Source organism: Xiphophorus hellerii, chromosome 4 (genome assembly GCF_003331165.1).
Source record: "Xiphophorus hellerii strain 12219 chromosome 4, Xiphophorus_hellerii-4.1, whole genome shotgun sequence".
NCBI classification, from domain to species: domain Eukaryota; kingdom Metazoa; phylum Chordata; class Actinopteri; order Cyprinodontiformes; family Poeciliidae; genus Xiphophorus; species Xiphophorus hellerii.
Genome location: NC_045675.1, coordinates 2,215,259 through 2,233,250, shown reverse-complemented (window position 1 = coordinate 2,233,250; position 17,992 = coordinate 2,215,259). Strand labels below are relative to the sequence as shown.

The following is a 17,992-nucleotide window of genomic DNA, read 5'->3' as shown; positions in this document are numbered from 1 at the left end:
GAATATTTTAAAGCGACTCCAGAGAAAATCTTCCCCCTTTGTGGAATCTGAAATCAAGAGAAGCAAACCTTTAATTCTGCAAGGAGTTCACAGAAACCACCTGCATCAAACAGCTGCAGCCATGGCAACAACCAATGGAGTTAATATTGGCATAAAAGATTTTCTTTATGGCAACACTACAACAAATTCTTTTTAATAAAAATCTCATTAGGGAATATGTTGTATTGAATGGTCTTTTCTTCACATCAGGTTTAAAAATTACAGTCATATTCTTGAGTTTCCTGTATTAAAATAAGCAGATTTAGTTCCTTGTTCAGTATTTTCATGTTTAAAGTTGTCTAAAAATCTGTGAAATGAGCCTTAATTATCTTTGGAATGACTTATGATCTGAAGGTTATGAAGTTAAAATCAAATTGTGAAGTGGGAAATCAAAAGATTAAATCATATATCCTCCTGAGACCCAGAAAAAAAAAAGTTTTTGAATTTTTTTTTTTTTTCACTACATGACTCTTTGGAGTGAAAAAACATCACTACAATTGAAAAAGTTTCAAAACATGTTATTATTTATTTATTACAGTATGTCCTTTGGAGAGGACATCGGGACTCTCTTGTGGCAAATATGAACACATTTTGAGGCCCAGGATGTCCTCTCTAAGGACCAACAGGATTTAACACAGTGGCATGTATGGTTTCAGAGTTATGAACAAAAAAACCTATGTCCTCCACAGAGGACAAAAATGTATTGCTGGGTCTCAGGAGGATAATTAGGTATAATTTCCACAACTGTTAACAACTTCTTGTATTTTTAAGAACTTCTTGTATTTTTCCATACAGTTTCATATTTTTCATACTTTTCCAAACTTGAAAAATGCTCAAAGCAATCCATCTACAATGAGATCAGAAAAAGTTATTATGCGCCAGAAAAATTTACCATCGTGAGCTAAGTGAGAAATTAACGAATTAAAACATTTTAACTGCTGTAAAAAAAGAAAAGCTGTTTATTCTTCCAGACTGTTGGACGGCGTGTTTGGGCGGCTGAAAACAAAAAGGAGCGCATTTGCACAAAAAAACTCCAAAATTGTGAGATTAATCTCTGAAATGTTCTAGGAAAAGCAAAGACGTTTCTGAGTTTGAAAAGCCAAAAATTTCCTATAGAAAAAAAAATTGTAATTTTGAGATTAAACTCAAACTTGGACTTTTGAAACTGAGTTTCAAAAATGTCACATTTTCAAATGTTGGGATTTTTTTTTTTTTCTACTTCTGAAACCCAGAAAAGATTTTTCTTGAAAATTTTGAGATTAGTCTCAGAATTACTGAGTTTTCAGACTTACTCAGATTTTACCCATATGCAGATATGGAGGCTGAATAAAATGTGCCAGTGATGTCACGTCTTTGTGCATCGTGAAGCCAAAGGACTCGGGGTGAATTTAGCATCTGCGCTGTGTTTTCCAAAGCATGTGTGCTTTCCCCCAACTTCTTCTTCTCCTCTTCCTCCTCGGGCTCTTGCACGACGTGTGAAAAGCTAATTGCTGCTGACTTTATTCTAATGATATTCACGCCACAGGAGCTGCTGTGACCCGAACACCTTTAATCAAAAGTAAGAGTCGCTGGAAAGCCTGTCAGCTGTTTGCAGCATGTGACAGCAGATTCTGTCTCTGTGGTGTGAAATCCTCAAATTAAAGCGAATATTTACCTTTTTAGAAAACAGCACATTCAGGGGAAGATTAACAGACGGGTCGCTGACATGTAATAATTAGTGTTCAATGAGATTTTGTTTCTCCGTCATTAATTACTGAAATATTTATTAGCTAAGAACCTCAGCAAAATGGCGTAAAATAAATACTAGATGATGTGACATCGGAGGTAATTACTGTTAAAAGAGTCATTATAGGAGAAACCTTATTTTAAAACATATCAGTGAAGCTGAACTGTAACAAATGGCTGTAAAAACTACAGCATGGAAACTCAGTAAGATGGCTGGGTTTGGAAAATACAGCTTTCAACTGTGATCTGAAATGTGTATGGAAAGTATGTGGGACGTGATTGGATCGCTGGATCACGTGCGCAATTTTACAGCTGTACTGTAAATTTTTAATGTACAGTTGCATTGTGGGATTTTTACCGGCTGGAGGCTAAAGTTCACAGGCTGGAGGGCCAACAATGACTTTCACCGGGTAAGTACTTTTAAAAAAAAAACATCGTATTGCAGTTTTGTGTTTGTGTGCAAAAATATATTTTTTGTGGTTATATTGAGCTACTCTGGCTTCGGTTGTTTCTCAGCTAGCATTATGTGCAACACACGTGTTTTTTAGTTCACCTAGAATACGCAGATGGTTATATTCTGGTATTCTGGTCTTTTTGCGGAAGTTGTTTGAGGGTAAAATGCCTCAACTGTTTGTTTTTCTCTCGCGCGCACACAGGACTGTCAACGTTAACGCGTTAGCGCACGCGATTAACATCAACATTTTAATATAACATAACGCAGATCAATTAACCATCTATTTTGACACCAGCGCTTCTCTCCCACGGAGGTTTATCTAGTCCACAGCAACGCGCCACACACCGGGAGCTACGAACAGCCACATATTTTCTCCTGCGACTGCAGACAGAAACCAGAGTTGAACAGTTTCAACTTTCCTGTGTTGAGTCTTTAGCCAACGTTGCGCACATTACTCCGGTCTTCACTGGCTGGATGAGGACAATATAGTGTCGCTTCATCACAGGAAATGAATTTAGAGGAATATTTCTAAACCAAAGTTTAAAACAAACTGAGTTTCTATAAACCTTCTTGAATATAAAAACCTGGAAAACTAAGAATCTTCAGACATGGTTGGTTTGAGACAAAACATTTTTTGAGACTGTGCATGTTTGATATGAGCTTCATGGTGTCATAAAAGAGTGGGGCATCCAAGAACTAGAAATTAAAATAGATCTAATAAAACAGATGTTTGCTACTACTTGTAGTGGAGTAAATTTCTCTTAGTTGCTGTTGAGTATGGGAGATTACAAATGCTAGATAATTGCTTGGATTTTAAATTGTTGGCTTGCAGCAAGAGGGGTTTGCACAGCTGTGTGCATATTTATATTCCAAGCTTACAAAGTTAGGAATAGTGATTAATTGTGATTAATCAGCCAGTGCCAGATTCTGCTATGGGCGACGCAGGTAACCGCCCAGGGCGGCATCTTGTGGGGGGCGACACGACCGACCCCTCACCCCAGTTTCTTCACACTAATTATGCCGACCTAAGCTAACTTGTTAGCTAATGAAAACTGATACAAATTAGCTTCAGATTCATCACTGCTGTTTAGAAACAAATCTAATGTCCAAAATAGGGTCTAGTTGTTTAGTTTAGCCTTTTATTGGTCCATGTTTTCTTTTGTCAACTAAGGAGGCTAATGTTAGCTAGCCAGCCAGTTAATGTTACCATAGATAATTAAAATCATCATTTTTATTGTTTTAAAATGCAGAGGGTTGAATTATTTCATAGAAACAGTTTTTCTACCAACTAAATACATAAATCTGCCAAAATAAAACAAAGTTGTTGTTGTTGTGTTGAAAATGTTCCAACAGAAATTATTGTATGATGAGAGTGCACACAAAATACTGGAAACTAAATTGGTTTTTGATCTAAAAATCCATCATAAATTCAATTTATAAATGAGAATTCCTCCTAATTTAGGGAGACTAGTTCATCATTCATGCACAAAATTACCCCAAGGGAGTGACAGTAGTTAAAATATTCAATTCTTCCAAAGTACAGACATATCTGGGAGACTCAGGTAAAATGATATTAATGATCGGGCCATACATCAGTCTCCTTAGAAACACACTTCATGGATGGTCATTATCTCAGTAGATTTTTGCATTTCCCAGTTATTTTAGCAACGTTTTGACCTGATTCCCTCCCGGCTCTGCAAAGTTCAGAGTCCCAAACTTGATCAAAGTTGTAACTTTTACTGATGATGAATTTAATTATAGACTGAAAAAAGTAAGACTCTGTACATGTGCACTTCAAAGTGTTCTGCCTCAAAAACATTTCATTTTCTGCTTTTAATTCTCCAGAGGTTGAGGAACATCCAGAAGGAAAGCTGCTAAAGCAAAAACTTGGAGAAAATTGGATTCATTTCCAGAACTTGTGGGACTAAAACTCCCAGACCTGAGACTAAATGCAGAGTTATAGAATATATAGAATATATCTGATGTAGAATCAGACCATATAGACAATATCTGTTACTTGTCTCAGCATCTTGTCTAATTGTTTTTGTGATTTATTTTGTATTAATTATTTGTATATTTGTTACTGCAAAAACAAAATTTTACCAAGTATATATATATATATATATATATATATATATATATATATATATATATATATATATATATATATATATATATTAGATTTTTTTGCTTTTCCAAATTCAAGATTTTTTTTCTTTTGAACAAAATTTATGGCCTCAATTTAGCTCCATAGTTATTATTTAAAGTAAATAACTGCTTAATATTGATTTTTTTAAAAACAGTGCTAGTTCCTGGCAGATTATTTCACTTTTAAAACCTTTTTCCCATGTTGCAAGTGAAAAAATCTACCAATTGTATAATCAATAATCAATTTTAAGAATTTATTGGCTTAAAACAATCTCCCATTTCTTACTGAAAAAGCTGTACGTTAGTTTTGTCGTATTTCAAGTGTACTGAGATATTCACACTAGAAACTAGGCAAAAATACTTGGTAAAATTGTTTGTTTTTGCAGTTTATCAGTTTAACTCCGTTGTCTGGACGATGCATGAAGAGGTGAGATGTTATTATATTCTCCCAGTTTTTGTCTTCATCTGCTATAATTACATTAATTCCCTTAATAAACTATTTATTAAGCCTCCTGTCAGACTTGGAGACTAAAGTGTTTTACTTCCAGTTTAGTCGGCCGCTCTGAAGCTGATTCGTCACCCTGCGCAGATTGGTCACACACACCGAGCAGAGCCGCAGTAAGAAGATTTACGCGCACGGATTTGCTCTTGGCTTCTGATTCGCTAAATTGTTTCTGCATGAGCAGGTTGCAACACGACGGGAGGAAACAGATCCTGCAGGAATCTGTCGGGAACAACAGTGGAAGAAAGTGGAAACTGCGATCGGATGAAGTCTGCGGCTGCGGCGCGGAGGTTTTTGCGCACGGAGAGCGTTGCGCACCGGAGGAACTCGCTTAGAACGCCGCCGTTTACTGCGTAGCTGCCGGATTTCTGCTTCATAGATGAAAACCCCACCGGAGAGACCTGGGGGCCCCTCCGTCTGCCACCGCCGGGGACCATGGCGGACAACTTCTCGGACCTGATCAACGAGTCGCTGCCGGCGGCTCCGGTCGCGCACTACAACTTCCCGGCGCTCATATTCGGGATTTTACTGATCATCACCGTCAGTGCTGGAAACGTGCTGGTGTGCCTCAGTGTTTACTTGGAGAAGGCTTTGAAAACTACAACCAACTACTTCATAGTGAGTCTGGCGTTTGCGGATTTGCTGCTGGCGGTTCTGGTTCTGCCGCTCTTCGTTTACGCAGAGGTGAGGTGGTTTTTGCGTGAAGAGTAGCAAAAAATATTCCCGTTTTTTTTTTATGAGTGCCTCTTCACTCTGTTACCTCTAAATAAATTCCTGTACAACTTAAAAACAGTTCGACTGGCAGCAAGTTTATCTCAATGCAAAGTTCTTAGAGTAAAAAAATCATGGAAATGTCTGAGCTCCAAATGTCGATTTATTTTTTCTTTTAGAACCCAGAAATTCCAGATTTTTTCTAGAAAAGTTTCTACTTTTTGAGCTCAGAAAATGTTTAAGTTTTTATTTTTATAGAAGATTTTTCAGATTAATCTCAAAATTTCAGATTTTCTTTGCACGCAGATTTTCAACTTTTTGAACTCAGAAATTAAAATGTTTTTCTGGCAAACTTTGGACTTTTTGAGTTTAAAAGAAAACAAACGACAGTTTTCTACAAACTAGAAATTACAAACTAGATGCACATATAGTTCGCTAGCTGGCTACCTTATTAGCTAGCTGGCTAACAGAGCTGTTCATAAAAAAATCGTATGAAAATTAGAAAATGGTGATTTCCACTACTTATTAACTAACACGTTTTGTCTAAATTAGCTAAATATTTTTTTAAAAAACCAAAGTTTTCTACAAAGTAATGTTGATATGAGCTAAATTGTAAGCATCAACTTAGCTCATATGCGGGTGTGCTAAGGCTAGTGACCTTTCACCCCAGCCTCAGGTCTTCTGCAGCCTCTAGCCGGTTTTCTTCCAGGATTGTCCTGGATTTTTCTCCATCCATCCCATGAAGCCTGACCAGCTTCAAACTGCATAACAATGTTTGAGCACTTTAGTTAATTTTTTTTTACACTGGATTTAAAAAATGACACTACAATTTGAGTCAAACACAACAATTATTTATTGTTTCATTATAACTTGATTAAAAAAATAAGTGTTAGTACTTAAAACAATTAAAAACAAGCAATTTTATATATGCAAAAATAAGTTTACTAAGTTAAGCAAATAAAAACACAAGAAATCCACAGTTTTTATAGCTGGTGACAAACTTTGATAAAGACAAAAAACCCTGGCTATTTTATTTTATTTTTTAACTAAAATGAGACTTGATTAGCAAGCTTTTTCAATAAATATGTGAAAAGAAAAAACCCATTTAAAAATCTAAAACTCTGAGTTTGGAGCATAAAAAAGCCCCTTTACATTAAAAGCTTTATGCCATTGGTGTCTTTGTGTTGTAGATATTATTGTTGTAGATCACATCGTAAGACTACAAAGTAACAAAATTACAGACAAATGAGGCGAGTGTGGACTGGAGAGTGATCCAAAATATACAAATGGTTCCAAATTGCGAAATGAGGCAGAAATGCTGCAAAAAAAACAAGCCTACGGGCGTGCCGTGGTGTCGTAGTGGTTAGCGCGACCCATATTTGGAGGCCTTGAGTCCTCGACGTGGCCATCGCGGGTTCGATTCCTGGACCCGTCGACATTTGCCGCATATCTTCCCCCCCGTTTCCTGTCAGCCTACTATCATATAAGGGACACTAGAGCCCACAAAAGAATAAATAAAAAAACAAACAAAAAAACAACAAGCCTACATATTTGGAGTCCATTTCCAGGCAGAAACGCAACAGAAATACAAAACAAACCTAAACGCATTCAGAAAATAGATCTGGTGTTTTGGATGCAAACACCTGCAGATGATTCTAGACTTCCTGACGGAGATTATCAACATGAATCACCAACAGAGGAACACGCGAGTTTCTCTACCGGGTAAATGAGCGGCTATAATTCATATTTCCCAGGTTATCCAGGTGAGAAAGGTGTAATCTAACCGTCGTTTGAAAGCTTCCTGCTTGCTTTTCTTCCCTGTCAGCAGGGCCAGTCCAAGTCTTTTTGGGGCCCGAAACAGATTTTTATTTCAGGCCCCCTGTATGATGCTTTATCATTACTAAGCTAACTATCATGAGCATTATTTGTAATTACATCATGACAGATTTATTATTTCTAATTTAACCTTATATGAGTAACAGATATAAAAATATTATTTATATTTTAAAATGCAGATTGGTATTTAAGTGTCCCATACTTGAAAGTAACATCAGCTGACTGCAACCTAAATTTAAAGTAAACATGTTTGATATTTTATATTTCAAATGGACAGCAGAAATTATCACAGATGAACCATTATTTCTGTAGTAACTATAAAAAACAATGTAGGAATAGTTTTTCAATGAGTAATCGCATTTAGTTTGTATTATTCAATAGTATTTTAAATAAATAAATATAAATATATATATATATATATATATATATATATATATATATAGTAGTATTTTATACATATATTTTAATCCTGCCAGCTTGGTTCCCATGGGCGCCCCCTGGTGGTGTGGGGGTCATAAGCATATGCCTTGGGCCGGCTCTGCCTGTTAAAAAGCCCAGTTTTTGATCTTGTTACCTCGCAGTGAGGCGTCACACCGCCGGCATGCAGGCCCTGGATTAGAGACGTCAGCGTGTGTTCACCTGCAGACGGCCGGGGAAAGTGGGCGGGGCCTGAATGTTTGTGTTCAGGATTACACATTTTCTCACTGGGATTTGGGTCAGCTAATGACGTGCTGTGTGTGTGTGGGTGTGTGTGTGTTCTGGAGCAGTTTCAGGGTGGAGTTTGGACCCTGAACATGACGATATGTGACGGTCTGATGACCATGGACGTGATGCTGTGTACGGCATCGATCTTCAACCTGTGTGCCATCAGCGTGGACCGGTGGGTTTCCACCTTACTGTGGTCCGGATCACTGGTTTTACTGGATCTGTTTGGATTTTAGCCACTTTTTCAGTCAGTCAAGGTTTTTAACTCTGTGTTCTGCTAATTACCAAACAAAAACCCTTTTACTGACTGAGTTCATTTAAAACTTTGAGAAAGAATAAATCTTCACCTGTCAGATGTTCAGGTAATAACGCTGCTGTAATTTCACTGATAGACTCAATTTGTTTAATTGGAACAAAATTGCAACATTTGTTACATTTTCAAACTTTGCCCAGGATAAATTGTTCCAGATGTCATTGCAGTAAACGATAACATTGCTGTTTTGAGACCATTTTCAAGTAATATTATGGTAATAACAGCACATCTGAAAACTCAATAAACTTTAAATTCTAATGAGCATTTAACCCTGGAACTGGAAACATCTTAAATGTGCAAATAAAACAACAAATAAGATGAATTATGGAGTCTCTGTAAACAAAACTGTCCTTCAAAAAAAGGGCTGGTTGAGGCCAAAGGACCTGACTGAAGACTTTTGTCATCCAGATTTTGGCAGAAGGAGAGAAAAAAATTATTCAAATGAAAATTATTGAAATCGTTTTAATTTATCACATGATTAATTGATTTATTGCTAGTTGCGACAGGCCTATTTTCAGCCACTGTGGTTTTCTTTCACATTGCACGGTGTCAAATGATCCAAACTAGTTGAAAAACCTATTCCCCTCCTCGCCTGTGGGGGCACTGCACCAAAGACCACTGAAGGAAACAACAGGAAAACCTCTGAAGAAGACATTGAGGACAACTTCCTTCTTCATAAAATTTAAACAAACAAAAGTGGCATCTGGAGTGGCATCAGATTTTAGCGGCTGTAGGAGTTTTCTTGTGTCTTTGAAACAAAATAAATGTAAACTACATCCAACATTTGCTGCTAAGCTAGCTGCTACATTACAAGGACATTTCCTGCAGCAAATGTCTAGAAATAATCTGTTCGATTCATTAAGAAATTCTCTTTCAGCTACTTACTACACCGTGTCTTTTTCATTATGCTATAACTTATAGCGTAGATTTGAAAATATTTAGCATTATAGCAATCCTATAGAAATCCAGAAAAAATGGCTTTGGGTCAAAGAGCTTTTTTTGGTCCTAATTTTGTTAAAAAGTATCAAAGTTTTCCTTTGTTTTAGAACCTGAAAGAAAACCAAACTTCGGTTGATGTAGCTCATGTTCTTTTTCCAGGTTCATTGCGGTGTCCATACCGCTGAATTACAACCGTAAACACGTGGACTACCGGCAGCTCATCCTGCTGTCCGCCACCTGGCTGCTGGCCTTGGCCGTCGCCTCGCCCGTCATCTTCGGCATCAACAACGTGCCGAACCGCGATACCAGAGAGTGCAAACTGGAGGACAACAACTACGTGGTGTACTCGTCCGTCTGCTCCTTCTTCATCCCCTGCCCCATCATGGTGCTGCTCTACTTTGGGATTTTTCGAGGTCTGAAGCGGTGGGAGGAGACGCGGAAGGCCAAGCTGCGCAGCAGCATCGAGGCGTGCCGGAAGCTGCAGCAGAGCAGCGTGGTCGGCGGCGCCCTGCCCCCGATGATGGGCACCATCCCCGGGGCGCTGCCCATGCCGCTGCCCAGGATCATAGAGAGAGATCTGGCCCAGTCTCGCATGGACGACTCGGGCGACTACATCCAGCAGGAGATTCCTTATCCACGGCAGTACAGGGAAAACTCAGTGCCAACAGTGAGATTCAACCAGCAGCAAGTCAAGAAGAGGGCGAAGATCAACAGCAGGGAACGGAAAGCTATGAGGGTCCTACCGGTTGTAGTAGGTGAGTAAAAGAAAATGGAAAACCAGGATTTAATGAGAACTGCTTTAAATATTATTCTGTGTGCTTTTGTGACCTCTTGGATGAGGCTGTTGGAGTATTTTTAGTATGGTGGTCCCTCTGGAGACTAGTAATGGCTCCCCAAATCCAGATTATGACTCAATCTCTCCCTTGGAGTGTTTTCTCACCTGATAGTCCGGTAGATTCAGATAAATTGGCCTAATTTAGAGCAGAAATGTGGAGTGCCGTTTGGTGATTTTATTTTAATATTTTTGTCACTGATCAACTCCCAACAAAATGGCGCCCAACTTGGGGCGGTTCTGTCAGTTTCTCTTGTCATCTGTGGTTAATTTTTCAATCCGTTAATGTTGGTTCTGAAGCTAAAGGTTGTTTCACCCTGATGGTCCACTAGATTTGGTTTGATTGGGGACCAAAGTTGCAACATTAGTTACATTTTAAGCTGCTGCAGTTCTCTTTCACATCAATCAAACCCTTTGAAAAACCCGTTCCCCTCCTCGCCTGTGGGGGCGCTGCACCAAGAACCATTGAAGGAAACAACATTAAAACCTCTGAAGAAAACACTGAGCACAACTTCCTTCATGAAATGTAAACAAAAATGCAGTGATGTCAGATTCTAGCGGTTGTAGTTTTTCTTTTTTTTCTTTGGTTAAAGACCACAAGTCATTATTCCTCCTAGTGCTGGTCTTATAATTTGTTTTGGTTATATTTACCCATAATGCCCTGCACTGTAGTCCATTTCCTGCCTTTGGAGCGGTCTCCAGTCTGCTTGGTGTTCACATATCGATTTGAACCACACTAGAGTTCACTTAACCTGAACCCACAGCGAGGTTTGTAGGAGAAACAGATTCCCTTTATGGGTCCCATTGAGCATTCACACCTCCCCAAACGAACCGAACTTTCTGGGGGTTCAAAATCCAAATCCAAACGGTCTGGATTTGGATTAAAGTGGGCTGAACAGGACTGGTGGGGAAATACCCTTAAGGTAAATTAACACCAGCCCTGTTAAGTCCAACTTGAGTCCATCCAAAAGGTTCGGTTTGTTTGAGGTGTGAATGCATTATTGAATTCTGATCCACCTACAAATCTAGGTTTCAGTTTGAAATGAACTCTGGTTCGGTTCGAATGCATATGTGAACGGCAAGCGGATTGGAAACCGTTCCAAAAGCAGGAAGTGGACTACAGCGCAGAGCATTCGGGGTAAAAAAAACAAACCCGATCCACTAAGCTCACGCTAGCGGGAGAAATGGCTAGTGGTTTTCTTAGCAAAGACAAAAGAGAAATCCTTGAGGCACTAAAATCTGATGTCACTGCATTTTTGTTTAGATTTGGTGAAGAAGGAAGTTGTGCTCAGTGTCCTCTTCAGAGGCTTTCATGTTTTCTTCAGTGGTTCTTGGTGCAGCGCCCCCACAGGCCAGGAGGGGAACAGGTTGCTCAAAGGGTTTGGTTGGTTTGAGTCAGAGCAGAGAGAAAGAGAACCGCAGCAGATGGAGATAAAAATAAATGTTAAAACTTTGGTCCCAATCGAACCAAGTCTACCGGACTGCCTGGTGGAAAAGCTCATGGTAACCATGGTGACCAAACAAGGTCCAGAACGTTTAAATGCAAATTAGTCCTTTAATTTAGCGCCAACTAAAGATGGGAACCAGACACCAACTTCATTGCCATTAGCCATTAGCAATAGCTAATACTAGCATTCAGGTCACTGATGACACTAAACAACCTCACTTGGTTTGTGAATCTTCCTGCAGACTCTGATCAGAGCTCTTAGGCGAGGAGGTCGACCTTCCTGCAGGTCATCCTGAGTCCCGGGATAAAAGCGGCGCTCCTGACCAACCGTAGCTCCTCATGTAGCTCTGTCACAGCTTAAAGCCTGCAATCCAATTATCACACAACACAAGATGTTAAACTCAGACTGAGGAAACAGCCTGAGATCCAGTCAGCGGCTGGTTTCAGCAACACACGGGTTTTATTCCTCATCATGCTGAGAAGCAAAATAAAATGTTCTGTTTTACATTCAAAACAAACATAATTGGGTGCAAACCGCTCAGCTAAGCAGATTTTAATTCAACATTGGTTTAATTACATTGGGTTGTACAACATTAAACTCTTCAGAATAATGAGTGACGAAATCAATTTTACTGAAAACAAAGCAGATGTTTTCCGTCTGCCTCTCGATTTCTCACATCATTGAGGACAAGCTGTAGTTTACTCTTTGTTTCTACACAGCTCCCTTAAGGTCTGGACTTTGAGTAGGCCACTGCAACATCTTGATTCTTTTCTTATTTCAGTTTTTCTCTCGTTGACTTGCTGATCATTATTGTTCTGTCGATAATCCAGTCTGGTTCATCTTCTGCTGCCGAATTGATGGGCCTCAAATTTGACTGTTTTGGCCCACTCAAAGAAAAACAAAAAAATAAAATTACAAAAATAATGTCATTTTACATTATTACAAAAAATACAATAAATACAACAAATTTGTATACAATATAAATAGATTGTATACAATTTATACAATAAATTTGTATTAATAAGAAAATAAAAGTCCTAAAATTACAAAAATAAACTCATAAGGGAATACAGTAAAAGTTCAACAAGAATAAAGTCATAATATTTCAAGCCTAAAGTCAAAATAATAATACAAATAAAGTTGTAATATTACAAGAATAAAGTCGTATGAGAATAAGGTCAAAATAATACAAAAATAAAATAATAAAATTACGAGGATAAAGCTAAAATAATGCAAGATTAAAGTCATATTAATTTGGAATCAAGGACATAAAATTGTGGGAATAAAGTCAAAACTACATGAGAATAAAGTCAGACATGTAGTGTTGTCTTTATTATAATACGTTTTATCTCATTTCTTTATTATTATTTTTTCTTTGCCTAGCCCTAATAATTTTAATCATCTCATCTGTAAAATCAGACCTGACTCTTTAAATCTGACCAGATTCCCACCGTTCGGATCTCTTAACCTGCGGTTCTCCTCTTCGTCTGTTCAGGCTGCTTTCTGTTCTGCTGGACGCCGTTCTTCGTGGTGCACACGATGCGAGCGTTGTGCCTGACGTGCAACATCCCCGACGCGCTGATGAGCACCGTCACCTGGCTCGGCTACGTCAACAGCGCCCTCAATCCCATCATCTACACCATATTCAACACGGAGTTCAAGAAGTTCTTCAAGAAATGTTTCCGCAGCTGCTGCTGACAGCAGGTTGCTGCCTCCACAGACTGAAACACCAGAGGAGGTTTGGGTTCATAACCTCAGACTGGGATGTTTCCAGTTCGCGAGCCAAACTGGAAATAAGAGGAAGAAAATTTTCATTGGAGGTTTTTATGGATTTTATGTAAAATACAAACAGACTTTGTTTGGTCTGAAATAAAGATTTATTTGACCAGTTCAGATCTTTTGTGGGAGGATGCTGTCCGTCCACCTATAGCTGGACCTGCTAGCTACAGCCCTGGATAAGAAGATTTAGAAGGAGACTGAAGAACACAAGATATCTGGAAAGATTTATCCAATAGCAAAACCTTTGGTGGGCACTGCTAAAAAGCTAGCTGCACTAATGCTAAAGCACTAACCATAAACTTTAGTTCTGCTAACTCTAAAGCACTAACCATAAACTTTAGTTCTGCTAACGCTAAAGCACTAACCATAAACTTTAGTTCTGCTAACGCTAAAGCACTAACCATAAACTTTAGTTCTGCTAACGCTAAAGTACAACAAAGTATTGGGGCCACGCTAAGAAAATGTTTAAAAATAAAATGAGAATAAAGTGTGAATAAAACAATAATAAAGTCATAGTATTCCAATAATAAAGTTAAAATAGTATGAGAATAAAGTTGTGGTATTGTGAGAATATTGTGAAATTTTATGACTTTATTCTCATATTACAACTATATGCTTGTAATATTTTGACTTTATTTAAATAAATTTTTGTTCCACTTCATATTATGACTTTATTATTGTCATTTTGTTTCAACTTTGTTCTCATATTACAACCTTATTCTTGTACAACTTTATAAAAGTTGGATTGTCAGAAAGTCAAAATATTACAACTTTATTCTCGTATGAGTTTACTCTCATAATATTATGACTTTATTCTCGTATTATTTACACTATATTGTTTATATTTTTTGTCATTTTATGTTTTTATTTTTTGTTTACATGGCTCTAGTAGTCAGTTGTACTAAAGTGCTACACCAACATGGTGTTTAGCAGAAGCTAATGCTAAAGTGCTAGGATGCTAAGTTTCGCGTGAAAGTGATTCACAGCAGTGGAAAATGTAAATGTTGCAATTTTGGTCCGAAATCGAACCGATTCGGTGATTATCATGTTATAAACGGGTTATAATAGTTTTGGGTTATTCATCAATGTCTTTTTGTTTTTCTACTTCAGTTAGTTTTAACAAGTTTTTAAAGTGTGTTTGCTAGTTTTCATTAGTTACAGCAGTAGTTTTTTCATACTTTGGTATGTTTTAGGTGTAGCAAGTTTTTGACGACACACGAGAGCAGATTTTTATTTCTGTGAGAGAAAACTGTAAGATACTTAAAGCTTATGAAGAAACTGAGAGCAGCTCTGGTTCACCAACAGCGATGCTTTTTGATCGATGTTACATTAAATGAGACGAGTTCTGAATAGAAACCCAGCTGAGACGTGCAAATTGGACACCAGAGGACGCACACTGGGTGTCATTAAATATTAAGCAGAAATGTCTTCTGCTCCAATCTGCAGTCCTGCAGCAGGAAGGTTAGAGACGACGTCAGAAATGAAGCAGCGTTCCAGACTTTGATGTTTATCCTGGACCAAAAAGGAGAAACGGGCGTCAGCTCTCAACAAAACACCAACATTTGTGAACTCAACTTGTTCCAGAGTTGTTTATCTGGAAAAACTGCATCATTGTTACCAGAACCAGAACTAATCAAGGTGAGGCAGCGTTCAGTTTTTAATCTCTTCCAACAGCTTTTAAAGGTGTTGTGTGTTTTCCAGTCACCTAGTGAAACTTTATATCACAATCAAGTAACTGTTACCATCAGTTGTTATAAAAATGCTACATATGTCAAACAGGACTTATAAGAAATTTGATTTCCTGTTATAACGCCTTAACCCAACCACTGCCAACGGCTCCAACAGCTGCAACCGAGGCAAACTGGTGATTATCCTCACATCTAAAGAGCATTTGCTGTTAGATACATGAAGAATAACTTCTCATTCTGACTCTCATCTAACCTCCATCTGTCGCAGCCGAATACTTCAGATGGTGACTGATTGGTGAGCAGAGAGCTGTCTGCTGTTTCTAGTGTTTCATGCATCATTACATGATGCTAAATTTGCTCAGTGGACGAATGACTTCCTGTGAGCAGATGTGCGCAGGATATAAATGGCGGCGCTGGAGAGGCGATAAATGGAGACGCTGGACACCTTTTCAGCTCTGAATGTCTTTATGCTTGCCTAGTCAGCGGGATGAGGCAGAAACAGAGGAGTTCATCCCTACAAGAGACAACTAGACTTTCCTTTGTGATCTATTCCTATATATTTAAATAGTTCTGCACCTGAGTCGTTGTGACTTGTGAAATGTCCTCATTTGAAAAACCTTATTTCTCAAAAACACAACTATCTGTTCCTTCAGAATATGTTTTAGACCTTAAGGCAGAGGAAATGTTTCATTATCCAGAATCTAGTTAACAGCTGGAGTCTGCTGCTGTGCAACGAAATAAATCAGAAAAATCCTATGGAAGCCCAGAAAGGCCTGTCAAAAAAATAAAATAAATAAAAAGTAAACACATAAATTATTTTTGTTACAACTTTAGAAGTTATCTAAGTCAGAGTGTTAGTGCCAGGCAAAGAAAAAAAATTACAAGAATAAAGTCATATGACAAAAAGTCAAAAATATTAGAATAAATTTGTAGTAACACAATTAAAAACTCATATTATGAGAGTAATATAGTGTTACAAGAACAAAGTTACACAACAAATGTCATATTGTGAGATTAGTTGTGATAGAATGAGAAAAAAAGTTGTAATGTTACAAAAATAGATATAAGACCAAATGTCATACGACAAAAAGTCATAACATTATGACAGCCAGCAGCCATTGTACAGCGCAATCAGCGGAGACACCAGCTGACTAAACGTGGTGGAGTTTCGCTTGGGTTGCTAGGTAACAGGCAGAGTTCCACTGGGGTTGCTAGGTAACGAGCGGTGCCTGCTGAATTCAGCAGTTTCAAAAGTTTGAAACAGTTAATTTTCAAGACCTCAAACAAATATTAAATTATTGCCAAAAAGTGCTTGGGTGTGTTTTTTCAGAATCAGTTGAGACCCAAAATGAAAATATGAAAGTGAGCCAAATTTAAATTTTGGTTGACTTTAAATTACTTTTAAATAACTGAAGCTAACATAGTTACTGGATTGTGCTATGAAATGGCACTTTGTGCCTCGTAAATAGTCGCAACATTGAAACACTTTAAACACAAACCCCTCAACACAGTGTAGCCAAAGCATACAAACAAAACCAACAATAAAACATAAATATTGTAAAACTATTGATGATAATCAGCTGATCTCAATTAAAACAAACCACGTGAAAAGTGAGACAGATGATGAATAATAACCAAAATGTTTTAACGTTTTTCCTCCGAGAAGAACATGAACACACACAGAAAAGGTTTCACGGAAACCACATTACTTGTTATTTTCAAAGCAGCATTTTGAAATGCATTTTGCTCCAGACGGGACGGAAAATCAGGTAACGTGCGATCAGTGTGAGGATTTGATTTAAGAATCTGTAGGAGGCGCTGAAGTCCGTCGGATCTGTAATGATCTGCAACACAATAACTTATAAAAACCTGACAGAGATCAGAGTCTGAAAACGTGTTCAGGTTCAAATAAAAAATACATTTAGATCTCTGCGGTTTATCCCAATCCCAGAGTATTAATTACCTCCCAAATCCTCAGTTTTATTTTATTATTATTATTATTATTATTATTATTATCATCATCATCTTAGAGATGACAACAAATTTATTAGAAACTTCACAGTCACTTCTTCTACTCATCCAAATGCGTTAGCAAAGGATGAAGGGATGTTACTGAGCTGCAGCGCCCCCTGTTGGCACCCAAAGCCAAATTAACAGTAAATCCATACTGTGCAGGAAAAAACACCATAAGTTTTAATAAAATAGAGGAAAAACTGGAGCTAAATCTCCACTTTGTGTTTGCATCTATTTTATAACTGTTGGTGTTACTGCTGCAGTCCAGCTAGTGGTTACAGGAAGTTAGAAAAGCTGTGGTTTGAACTCACATCAACAATTATTTAAAAATGTGTTGCACAATCTATTTGCTGGGTTTTAAGGTGAGATATTTAGCAGGAGAACTAAAGGTGCATTCACACTCGCCCTGTTTAGTCCACTTTTAACTAAATACCATTGTGTATGTGTAGAAAGTTTGGTTCATTTGGTGAGGTGTGAATGATTAATCAAACCAAAAAGTGAACTCCGGTCCACCTAACTTTATTGTCGTAATCTTAGGTTTCTTTTCTTAGTGTAGCCCTAACACTCCATCATAGGTTTAAGCACTAAATGCCAGTAAATTTGCTGTAAAATTGTTAAAATTTTACCACTTCGTTTAAATAAAATGAAGCCTGAGGAGGAGTGAACTTCTCTTCTACATTTCACCGTTTCTTTCCCACCAGTTCAGTTTAAATCAAAATGTGTAACAGCTGCATTACTGCACGGTATTCCTTCACAATGAAGGTTTAAAAAAGGTGAGAGGTCTTTTGTTTCTCTGCAGGATTTCTGGTAATGGACCCGTCACCGTGGCGACGAAATGAAATGGAAATCAGAGCTTTTGC

General features: G+C 37.9%; 1 protein-coding gene across 3 annotated transcripts; it reads left to right on the top strand.

Moving 5' to 3' along the window:
- The first annotated feature begins 4,568 nt into the window (after positions 1–4,568).
- Positions 4,569–13,961, top strand: drd4b (dopamine receptor D4b). Of its 3 annotated transcripts, XM_032561767.1 has the most exons (6): positions 4,569–4,793; positions 4,915–4,984; positions 5,053–5,552; positions 8,183–8,295; positions 9,532–10,127; positions 13,148–13,961. In XM_032561767.1, the coding sequence occupies exons 3-6, from the start codon at positions 5,304–5,306 to the stop codon at positions 13,348–13,350; spliced, it is 1,161 nt and encodes a 386-aa protein (XP_032417658.1). In that variant the 5' UTR covers positions 4,569–4,793; positions 4,915–4,984; positions 5,053–5,303; the 3' UTR covers positions 13,351–13,961. The 3 variants fall into 3 exon arrangements, with proteins under 3 accessions (XP_032417658.1, XP_032417657.1, XP_032417659.1); XM_032561766.1 differs by having other exon boundaries at positions 4,569–4,984; XM_032561768.1 differs by having other exon boundaries at positions 4,569–5,552.
- Positions 13,962–17,992: the final 4,031 nt, after the last annotated feature.